At 36.8% G+C, this 12,020-nt stretch overlaps 1 protein-coding gene across 4 annotated transcripts in view; it reads left to right on the top strand.

Moving 5' to 3' along the window:
* ROBO1 (roundabout guidance receptor 1) overlaps positions 1–12,020 on the top strand; it is a 702,920-nt gene that overhangs the window by 410,911 nt on the left and 279,989 nt on the right. For all 4 annotated transcript variants that reach the window (XM_080587354.1, XM_080587355.1, XM_080587357.1 and 1 more), the window contains one exon: positions 11,631–11,957. In XM_080587354.1, the coding sequence (XP_080443480.1) occupies positions 11,631–11,957 (327 nt within the window). The remainder of the gene's footprint in view (positions 1–11,630; positions 11,958–12,020) is intronic.

Raw genomic sequence — 12,020 nt, 5'->3', positions numbered from 1 at the left:
CTAGTGGTTCTGACTAATTAGTCCCACTGAAGGCTTTCAGGCTATTCAGGAGGGCTTAATTTAGGTTCAGGGGTTTTGTTTCAAATAGCTGTTTACATAAAGTGGAAAAGTCCATATACTGGTTGCCTTTTAGAGTTTAGAAAATATGCTGTACTTGTCTTTTTGATACAGAAAGGGAGCTTAGCCTTGAAAACCCTATTGCAAGAAAAGCTTGCCTAAAACGTGGGATAGTCCTTTGCAAGGATGAAAATGTATATAACCGATAGTTCTTTGAATCCACCACTCAAGTCATGGCTGATAGCCTACCTTTGCTGTAACATGTTATGCAGTGTTAGCAACAGTGTAAGTTTCTAGTGAGGTTCGAGTTTTGGGGTGGCAGTAAAGGCCCCGGCCTACTTTTGCCTCTCAGGAGGAATTGAACAAGTTCTGCATGGTGTAGTCATGGGAGGAGGGAAGGAGATGGGATGAAGGTGGTAATTAAACCTAGTCCCTGTGTAATAAATCTGAGAGGAACATGCATTCTTAGTGAACAGGCAGATTCAGTGCATGATTGGATGCATTACCATAGCCCTGAGCAATAGAAGGTGACATATTTGTACTTGATGAAATTTGTTTTGTTACGAATATAGGTAGCTTTTTTCCCCTCAGCATTTCTACGTACTTGTCAAATGCAGTTTAATTTTTTTGGAAGGAAAACTCTAATAATATCATATTCAATCAATCTTAGTCTTAAAGATTCAAAATAGATTTCCTTTACTAAAGGAACCTACTTGGTGTAGCAGCAGGTTATTTGAACCTAGCTGCCCTGTTTTTATAGGTTGCTGTTTTTTTCCACTTGCCTATCATTAAATTGTGAAAGAAGCATTGTGCAGAGAAGTAATGTGTTGTTGTTGTTGTTGTTGTTTTTTTAGATCAATTGATAAAGTTGGATGATATTCTTGGTCATGTTGTTCTACTGTTTATTAGTTCCTGACATAACCTATTTTTTTTTTTTTTTTTACTGCTTGAACCCCACTGTCATATAGTGGCTGCTGATAGAAGTAATAACAACAATTCCTTTCCTTTATTTTCAAATAGTTATTCTCCTTAATCATTTTGAGGCTTCTTCATAATTGACATTTATATACCACATGAGCCTCTTCCTGCTGGCCTGTAGTTGTGTTGTATAATGCATTGTAATCTTGAATCATACAGCTCTGTTCCTCTCATCATTTTTGCTGGCTGTTGTCTTTTATGTTCAAGGTTCTTGTGCCTTTGTTGCACAGCTCTGCAGAGTTCTGAGGTTTTTGTTTTCCCTCATTTACTTCTTGCATTCATCTCTGTTGCTTTCCACTCAAAGCACCATGGTTATGTAACACTGGCTTTCTCTTACCTCTTCCCCCTCATTCCTTTTGCCGTTTCCCGTATCTAAATGTTGATGCGTCTCCATCAGCACTCTAATCCCTTCATCAAAACCCTATTAATAGTAATTCACAGGCTAGTTATTAAACTAGGTTTTAAAAATATGCAGAATAAAATCCTACTCCTGTCTTCTTTCTTTTGATCAAATAATTATATTTTTCTAACTTTTTCTCATACTATTAAAATGTTCTTCACTCCTTAAATCTCATCCTCAACAACCATGAGCTACTGCTCTTCTTTAATCTTTTTTTTTTCATTCCACTGTAAGCTTCAGTAGGCTCAGTCAACAACATTTTTATTTATCTGTAAAATTCTAACATTTTAGCATACCATGGAAGCTATAAACATTATCTTCATTCATGTTCTGATTATGTCAGAATTTGCTTTTAAGGTTGAAAACTGATTGAGCTGGGCTGCATTCCTCTAGGGATTTGTTACTAATCCTTTAAAAGGCCATTTCAAATATTTTGTTTTCTGGAAGTATAAATTACTCCAGACAATTATGCTTAAAACTGTGATTCAGTACATTTTCTTGAAGAAGTTAATAACTCACCTAAGACTGGTGCTATTTAAATATCTGCCTTGAGTGTGCCTATCATATAAGATATCTCAAAAGCTTTGTTTTAGATGTTTAAATACATGTCAAGCTGCTGAACGCTTAGGCTATTAGCTACAGATTTTCTGAAGAAGCCACTATTCGGGAAAACAGTCTAATATTTTCACCATTTCTTTTATCCATAACCTGTAAGAGTATGCATTTCATATTTTTTCTCCTGTTAATTTTGTATAGACAGATATTAAATACAGTTTTCATGCTTGAAAACAAAAGTTAGTGTCTACAGTGAGTGCTTTGAAACTTACATTTGTTTTGAAACTATTTCCTTTGAGTTTTCTGTTCATTCACAGATACTGTTGTGTTTTAACATAGAAATGTGCACACGCAAAAATAGGAAACATTGCTAACTGAAAGTTTATGTAAGAGTAAGTATGCAAGCCTGAGGAATGGAATTTTTCCAGGCCCTGTTTTTAGGAATCTCTGCAGTGGCTGTTGAATGATACCAAAGTTTTCAGCATGGTTGTTTACAAGTTGCCAATGCCATTTTCACTACAACCAGAATTAAAATCCAGTTGGGAAGGTATAGGAATGGCAGAGATAATGGAAATTTCTCATAATTTTTCACTGTGTGTTCAGCAGCCATGCTCTGAAATGGGACCTCAGAATACAGACGGTAATGGTAGCGTTAGTTCTTCATCTCAGGGAAGAAAAAGTCTGAGCGATAGTTTTCGGGACCGATACCACTGTACATTTAAGGATGTCCTGGGACATTGTTTTCTGTGTAATGCAGTTCATCTACAGTAGGATGTAATGTTAGAATTGTTAAGGTATGCTTTATGCAAAGAAGTCAGAACAATTATAGAAGAAGAGTGTGCTGCTCTTCAGTTTAAGGTTTCTTTGGCTTCAAATTTAAAGCCAATGGTGTTTCTTATCTGAGGAATGTAAAATTTTGTCACCTTCCTGTCAAAGGGAATACATTACTCCATCACTCAGAAAAAGAGTTTTAATGGTAACAAAAGGTGGAAGTTTATTTCTGGGGAAAGGTAATGCTTGGTGTTTTGACATAGCTTTATATTAGTGAAAAGCAACAGAAAGAGATTTTTAGGTCATCAAACAGTGATGTCATGTTGATTGCTGTGCCAAGTAACTCATGGCTTTCTGATAAAGAAATAGTTGGAGATATGTTTTGTAAAGTATGTGACTGATTCACATTTATATGGGAAGTTAAAAAATATATCCCAGGTGTTTTTGAAAATACTGGATTAGTTCCAGTTGATTGTTCCAACCAGAATCATCGCTCACTGAGGCTTCGTTGTCCAGCCGCACGTTCTGGTTCCCTGGGCAGCGTTCCTTCCAGCTCAGCACATGCTTCATTCGAAGTCTGCGGGATCACCGGTCCTTTTTCTTCTCTTTGCAGGAGGAGATATTTACTGCTTTCCACTGCAAGCATGCTACCTTTCACACTTAATACTAATTTATTTAGCTTTCCATTTGAATAAAGTGTGTTTTGGAAAGAGGATATGGATAGACAATTTTTAAGTATGAGTTTATTAAATTGGATTTGTATAATTATTTTTCCATTTATGCTTAAAATAAAATAATTTATATTGATCTGTACATTTAATGTACTTCTAAACAACTCATTGTAAGTAGTTGTTTCATTTGGATTTAAATTTCCACTCTTTCTTCCTTATGCAAGTAAAACATAACAGTAATGTATTATTGTAACAACTTGGACATTGGAAATGTCTAGCCTTTCTGTAATTTTCCAAACTCAACATTGTACAAAAAGTTGGATTGTTTTAGATGGAGTGAAATAGATTTGTTTCAATCCAAATGTTTAACACATTAAAATACCAACAACAGAAGTAATGTAACTTAGCTACTTTATAATGACTCTTTATTCTATTGTTAATCTTCTCTAAATTATTAGCATTAACTAAATAATTAGAGTATTAAATTCAAACTTATTCCTGAGCTGATGTCACCCTCCAAAAAATACCTAACATTTAGATTCCTGAGGGCAGTTGTGATATTTCATTCACCCTTGCCGATAAACACATTTAGAATCATCTTAAAGTAGGAATTTGGTGAGGTGTTTCACATCGTTGTATTTCTCCTTTCCACTTATTCTTGTTTTCAAAATATATTTAATGTTATTTCTGTGAGATGTAGCAAAACTAGCACAAGCAAAAGCCTAGGAATGCTGTTGGCTGTCACAGTACTGTGCTTCTGTTGCCTCAGAGTTGAGTGCTGCTTGAGAAGAGAAAACCCTAGGCTCTATTTGCTGTTTCTTTGGCTTCCCTACAGTCACGAGGAAATGCAGATCCTTTTTCTCTTCCCTCAACATCTTTCAAATGTTTGAACATGCAGTTGATCAAGATCAGATTGAGTCTCACACTGAATCTGGAGTTGGAAATGAAGTAGAAGTCAGTATTCTTAAGCATGGTAAGAAGTGGGTTTAAGTCCAAAATAGTGTGTAGGCAATCCCTCTGAAATACATGCATAGAATGTGTAACATTGGTTTTCATGACTAAATGTTTTTTTAAAAAGAACAACCCAAAGGAAAGGAGGTATGCTTAGGTGTATCTATTCATGAATGAGGAGTATGATGATCCAGGAGGATAGTCTGTATTTGGTTTGACACCCTTGACTGCTGTTCCTTGGCCATTGCTCTAGCAATGTCAGTCTTCTCTGAGTTCCCTCTGCACCTGCCCAACCTCATTGCTTTATGCATCCTTCAGTTTACTGTGATCATCTCCAAGCAGCTTGTGGCTTCAAGATCGTCACATCCCAGCTTCCAAAGATGAGCTTGCCTTCAGATCTGTTTGTGGGTCTGTCTTGCTGTTGAGCTCTTGTTCTCTGTATTATCCCAGTGCAGGAAATATCTCCCAACATTACTGCAACCATTTCAAAGAAAAAATAATTAATGGAGTAGGCTTCATTACCTCAGTATTTGTTTTTGAAACGTAGTGTGATTACTCACTGTGTCATAGTTAATTTGCAATATTAATAAAAGATACTCCTGTAATTTCATTAGTCTTTCAGGGAAAATACTGTTCTGAACTTACCAGTTTGATGGGGGATACTGTAATTTTTATTGAATGAGGTTTGGTTTCAGAAGCCAGCACTCTAGATAATGCCATCTCACACTACTTCAGTATCCACTAAAATCAAATGAGATACATATCTTGCTGGAGAGCAGAGCTGAGGGAAAGAAAAATAAAACCAAACACTTTTTATCCTCGGGCAGTAGGTGATGTTCCTAGTGTTTTATGCAAATGTCAACCTCTTACATAGCTCAATATAAATGTTATTATTTTAAATTTATATTCTAGCTACACTTAATGAATAACCAGGTTAGGACTTATACATGCTAACTGCTGGACAAACCAGTAACATGTATTTGTGTAATGAGGGTTCACTGTAAAGCTATGTCTGTTGAAAATAAATAGTCTGTCCAAAACCAACTTTAAAGAGTTGCATTTAATTTTGGATTAAGAAACTAAAGAATGACTCTTACAGTTGCCTGTAACAGATCACTTTAAAAGTGATCACTTCAGAGAGCCAGTCTGTCATAGTATTTCCTGAGAAATGTAATTTTATGGACTAAAACAAAGCTGTTGTTAGTATCTATGCAATGCAGTACCTGCCAGTATTTTTTTAATTCATACCAGATAGAATATTTAAATATCTATGAGATGCCATCATCTTTGTAGAAGTCTTTTTGCCTAAAAACTTAGTTTTTTTGACCTAGTCATTTATGTCTGGATATGTTGTAGAATAAGGAACAGAAGCAAACAATTTAAGCCAATGTAATATATTCTTGTTTTTCTCCCTTATTTAGTTTATTGCTATAATACTTCAGTTAGCTTCTACTCAGTTGACTAATACAAAAGTATTGTGTAAATTGAATGTGGCTATACGTGGGTTACATCTCGTAGTACAAGAGCCACGTACCAGATCAGTCTGGATGTGATGTGTTTTTTAATCTCTTTTTTTGGGGGAAGAGGCAGACATAGCTTAAAACTCGAGGCTGTCTGTGGTTAGTCTAGATTTTTTTGACTGTACACATACAGTAAATTACTAGCTTCTGACATCTCCTGATAGTGTTGTAACCAGGACAGAAATGTGATGTAATTCATGATGTCTTAGCAACATGAGATACTTCAAGGTTATCTTTCTAAGTGGAAAAAAGTTTCATGGGTGCCTGCAGCTAAGTTTAAACGGCATGACCCACAATTTCTTTTAAGATTTTATAAACACTTTGTATTTAAAGTGCAACTTGGTTTATCCAGAAATATACCTCAGTACCAGAAATAATGAAAGATTAATTGATCATTTTGTCTGTTATTAGGAACAGAAACTCCAATGCCACTTAAAGGAGAGACAAAAGTATTTCTTGACATAATGGTGTAAACTGGAGAAAGAAGCAGTAAAATAATAAAAACAACAAAACAACCCTCTTTTTAGGGAACATCACAATAGTTTCATAGGTGGGGTGATAGCGTCTAGTGCTTTTCTTGTGCCCTCCTGTTTTCCAGCGTGTGTTTAGAAGAAAACATAGATGCTTGTCTTCATGGGGAACATGTAGGGGAATTTCAGGTTCTACTGATCCAAACTGAGTGCCTTGCTTATCTCTTTTTATGATATCTGAATTATTGGAAAGAACTGGACCTACTCCCAGCTTAATATTTGGAAGCATTGAACACGTCTTAAAATGTATTTCCATAAACCTGTAGTCCTGGGTGGGCGTTAATCATGTTCCAGCTATTCATTTTTCTCCTTAGGGTACAGATATCAGCTCACTTACGGGAATGTAACACCTCTGCTGTCTGCAATTTTTGGTTATAAAGGTGGCATCCTTTTAAAGAATTTATGAAGGTGTGCACAGTTATGACTGTGCAAAGTTATGGCAGGATTTAAGTAAAAAGAATATATTTTTTTATCCTGAACCAGAAGTTGAGTACTCAGTTGTTAGAAATCAACAGCTGTTGTAAATAAAACTCTTCATAACTGTACAAAGAACTACTTTGCAAGTCCAAAGTGATGCAACTCTATTCTCAAATTCTAGTGTTTCAGAAATACCAATTTAGTGTAGTCTTGGCTCTAGTGCTTTCTTCCAAAGCAGAATTCAAAAGTAAAATTTCTCTTCTTAGTTGACAGTTCGGGGGAAATCTGAAGAAACAGGCACAGCATTACTTCATTCCATGCCTTTGGTTATGGCTGCAACATCTGTAAAGGAAATTTCAAAATACTTGCTTTTTAAAATGCACTACTCTTGCAGGCTGCAAAGCTCAGGAAATTGGATGTTCTATTAGGGCTGGACTAGGATACAAAGAGAAAAAATACTCTAAAAATAAGATACAAATGGAGTTCTTTATTAGCAGAAGCTAAAGCATCTTTTTCACTCTCTGAGAATCTGATTTGTCCCATTTTTTTTTCCTTGAAAATTATCTGCCGTCTATGAGAACAAGTAAACCCAATGGGTTAGGTTAGTTAAATGGCTCTGTGCAGAAAAGCTACTTCATAGAAAATTCTTTGATTCATTTAGATATTTATCCTGTGTAACATGATGTCTCACTGTGTCATTGTGTGCTCTTGCAATAGTATTTTAAGTCTGCTTCTTACCCGTGTTAGGTTTGAGTTTTCTGTGTTCAGAAAGGATGAACTCAAACTGGAACTTAAGACAGGGAAATGGTGAGCAAATCTTACGAGAAGAAAATCAGAGGAGATTAGTTTGTTGATTTCTAACAGCTACAAGAACACAAAATCCAGGAGGGTGGTTAAAAAAGGAAAAACTTGCAATCTTACACTTGCAATCTGTAAGTGTGTCAGTGAATCTGAATTCAAGGGCAACTCAAGTGCAGGAAGAGTTAGGTATGTACTACTCATGGCTGTGTTTAACTTGAGAATTAGAGAAAGATTTCTAACTGTTAGAGCAACAGAGATACCGAGTGTCTTTCTAATCAGTATAAACAAAACCACAGAAAAATTCCATCACTTTCTGAAAAATTAAGTTAAAAGTAGTTGAAATACTACTGGTAAAAATGGATCGCTCATGTTCTTTTGAAGAATAATTATTTGCAGGAACCACCTAACACTGATTTTTTTAAAGCTGTAGTTTTGTTTGTTAGCATTTTATTAATATCTTGTATACCAATCAGGACAGTAACTTAGTTCTTATGTTAAAATATTAAGCTCTTCAATAAAAGAATGGACTAGAGATCTAGTGTTCTAAAAACATGCGTTAAATGCTGTATTTGTGAAATTGAAAATGAACGGGACCTCTTTCTTCCTCTCTCCCCAGGAGGTCAGCAGTATTTGTACCCATTATAGCAGCTTTCCTATTTAAATGCATATTCCATTCTATTTTCAGTACTTCGTATATTATACCAACAGGAAGTTTTAAGGCAAGAAGAAACACAATTCTTGCCACTGCAAATTTAGCATTCATCTAATGCTATCTTTCTTTGAACTTTCATGTCTGTTTATTTCAGTGCTTGAATTCTTGTAAAAATAATTGTGGCACAGTCCAAGAAACTGGAAACATGATTTCATATTAACTGTTCTTTTAAGTAGCGTCATGAAATAATTAGTATGGCGTACTTTAATTGGTCGCATCCTGTTGAGTTTTTATGGAAGATTTGAGTTAGAACAAAAGCACGGAACACAAGTTGGTTAGTTCCTATAACACAGTGCTGTCATCTTTTGGGGGTTGGGAGGAGAAGCAGCTCTGTATATCTAATGGCAGATCCAGTGTATAATAGGTGTTCTGCTTCTATTTTTTTTTTTTTAACCAAACATCCCTTCAGGATGGATTTTTGACAGGAAAATTACATGATTGGTGCCCACTGTAAGATTGGCATTGATAATCGAAGCTGCTTATTCTCAATAAAGCATAAATGCAGCTTAAATAACTAGGCTAAAATGAAAGAGACTTTAAAATAAAAATAAAAATGTATAGATATGTGGGAAGATTATAACTTAGTTGTCAAGGCCATTATATCCCTCAGGTGGTTGTCACTAAATCTGTGGTTAATGCTCACTATGTGCCAGTCAACTAATTATAACTTTGTCCCTTTCAGCTTCAAGCAATTTTATGAATTTTTCTAGAGACAGGCTGCTTTATAAAACACCAGATTAAATATATATATAAAATAATTGACATTTCCATCATTTTAATTCCTCTGATGTTACCAATCAATGAAGTCTCAAAAGTATATGAGCGTTCCTGGAGTTATCAGAGAACTTGACCTTACATAAGAACTTTGCCCCCTCAAGAATCTTGAGTCTGTTTTCAAGAAAATTTAGAGGTCAGTCTTCGAACTTTTATTCTGTATGGTACTTTCAGTTAGTGTAAAGTGACTTGAACGTCAGTATGGAAGGTATACATACAATATATCTGAAAATGGTATTTCATTTATTTGTGGTGTGGGCCTGGCTGATGGAAACAACAGAAAGGCTTAAAACTGTATTGCGTACTAGCTGGCTGGTAGAATCTGTGAAAATACAAACCTTAGACATGTAGTATCACATACACAAACTTGGGTTTTTGAAAGAATTCTTAACTATCTTTATATACGTTTTACTTTGAACTTGGGATTTTTACATTTCCAGAGTGATGTACAGTTGGTTTGGGCTTTCTAGCCTTTTGTTTCATAGAATCATAGAATGGTGTGGGTTGGAAGGAACCTTAAAGATCATATAAATCCAACCTGCCTGCCATAGGCAGGGATGCCTCCCACTAGATCAGGTTGGCCAAGGCCTCATCCAGCCTGGCCTTGAACACCTCCAGGGATGGGGCATCCACAACTTCTCTGGGCAACCTGTTCCAGTGCCTCACTCCCCTCTCAGTGAAGAATTTCCTCCTAATGTCTAGTTTAAATCTATCCTCTTTTATTTTAAGACCATTCCCCCTTGTCCTGTCATTATCTACCCAATTAAAGAATCCCTCTCCATCCTTTTTATAAGCCCCCTTTAAGTACTGAAAGGCTTCAATGAAGTCTCCCGGGAGCCTTCTCTTCTGCAGGCTGCACATCCCCAGCTCACTGAGCCTTTCTTCATAGGAGAGGTGCTCCAGCCCTCTGATCATCTTTGTGGCACTTCTCTGGACTTGCTTTAACAGATCCGCATCTTTCTTGTGCTGCCGGCTCCAGACTTGGATGCAGTATTCCAGGTGGGGCCTCATGAGGGCAGAGCAGAGGGGCACAATCACCTCCCTCTCCCTGCTGGCCACCCCTCTGTTGATGCAGCCCAGGATGCAGCTGGACTTCTGGGCTGCAAACATGCACTGCTGGCTCATGAGCCTTTTTGTCCACCAGAACCTCCAAGTCCTTCTCTGCATAGCTGCCCTCAATGAGTTCTTCTCCCAGTCTGTGTTCGTGTCTGGGGTTGCCCTGACCCAGGTGCAGGACCTTGTACTTGGACTTGAACCTCGTTAGGTTCACATGGGCCCACTTCTCCAGCCTGTCCAGGTCCCTTTGAATGGCATCTCCTTCTTTGTTATCAATTGCACCACACAGCTTGGTGTCATCTGCAAACTTGCTGAAAGTGTACTCAATTCCATCGATTGTGGGATTGTTTCTGTGTCTTTCCTTGTGAGGTATGCTCGTTTGAGGGCAGTGGAGTTGTATGAGGGAGTGGCTCATCACAAAAGTTGTGAGACTAATTTTATACATGGCAAAGTTAAATATAAAGAAAGAAATAAGGAAAATAGTAATTTAAAATTGGGTCAATTGAGATTTAATTGAGTCAATTGAGATTTAAACCTACAAAAGTTTAGGTCGCACCCTATCTCTAATTCAGAGTTCTTGGGCACCCAGTTTGTTGTCATATTATCCTCTATTGTATATCTGTCCAGATTATTATAGTATTTCCAGGCTGCTCTGAGCTCACAGTTTGAATTAGGCTGAACTTGAGTGTCTTTCTAAAAGAGCATCTTGTTTGCTTGTAACTCTTCTTTCATCCCCAGTGCTTTTGTCTTATGTTGGCTCAGAATTTCAGATTGGGTAATGCGTAGTCAAGGTGGTTAAAAATATTTAATATAAAAAGTAGCTCTGGTTTTCCTGATACAAGAACTGTAAGAAGCACTTGGGCATTCTGTGTATTTCTACACCCGTGGTACTGTTTAACAAGTCACTAAAAAGAGCTGATAGTACAAGCAGAATAAAGCAACTTTGTGGGTACTGGAGAAGTTAGGCTTACTCCATAGGCTTTGCGTGAGTTGTTGAACTTCCCAAAAGGTTGAATGAAGTTGATCATGACTTTGTGTTATAAATTAGAGCAGTAACGGTTTTGCCAGAGATGGCCTGATGACTGCAGAGTATCTGTAGAACTGGTTTTCATAATTACATGTATACATATTTATGTATGTATAAATTTGCATCCATTTTTATATTGATATATTCATGTGTATGATTTAGGAAAATGGCAGTTTATTTCACTATTATAGGTTGCATTTTGAAAAGTGCTTTTGAATTTATTCACTTGGGAGAGCCTTCCACACAATGAAATACAGTAAGGGGCTTTTTTTTTTCCAATTAGAAATGTGTTAATAGCTATTCTTATTAAAATCCTGCACTATAGGGTAATGGTTTAGTAGTTGTATTGCAAAACTTTATAATTACCTGGCAGGGATCTAATAAGAAAACTTCGCATTTTTATGTTGTAGGTTCCCGTCTTCGTCAAGAAGATTTTCCACCTCGAATTGTTGAACACCCTTCTGATTTAATTGTTTCAAAAGGAGAACCAGCAACTTTAAACTGTAAAGCTGAAGGAAGACCAACCCCAACCATTGAGTGGTATAAAGGTGGGGAAAGAGTGGAAACTGACAAGGATGACCCTCGTTCCCATCGGATGCTGCTGCCCAGCGGATCTTTATTTTTCTTACGCATAGTTCATGGGCGCAAGAGTAGGCCGGATGAAGGGGTCTATGTCTGCGTGGCAAGGAATTACCTTGGGGAAGCTGTAAGTCATAATGCATCGCTGGAAGTGGCAAGTAAGTGCTTTTTTTTTCTTTTTTCCTTTTTCCCCACTCTTCAGTAGCAGCCCCTTACTTTGA

Source organism: Anser brachyrhynchus (genome assembly GCF_964034855.1).
Source record: "Anser brachyrhynchus genome assembly, chromosome: 1".
Classification (NCBI taxonomy): Eukaryota; Metazoa; Chordata; class Aves; order Anseriformes; family Anatidae; genus Anser; species Anser brachyrhynchus.
Note: the sequence above shows the minus strand (reverse complement) of the source record. Positions and strands in the feature narration are given on the sequence as shown.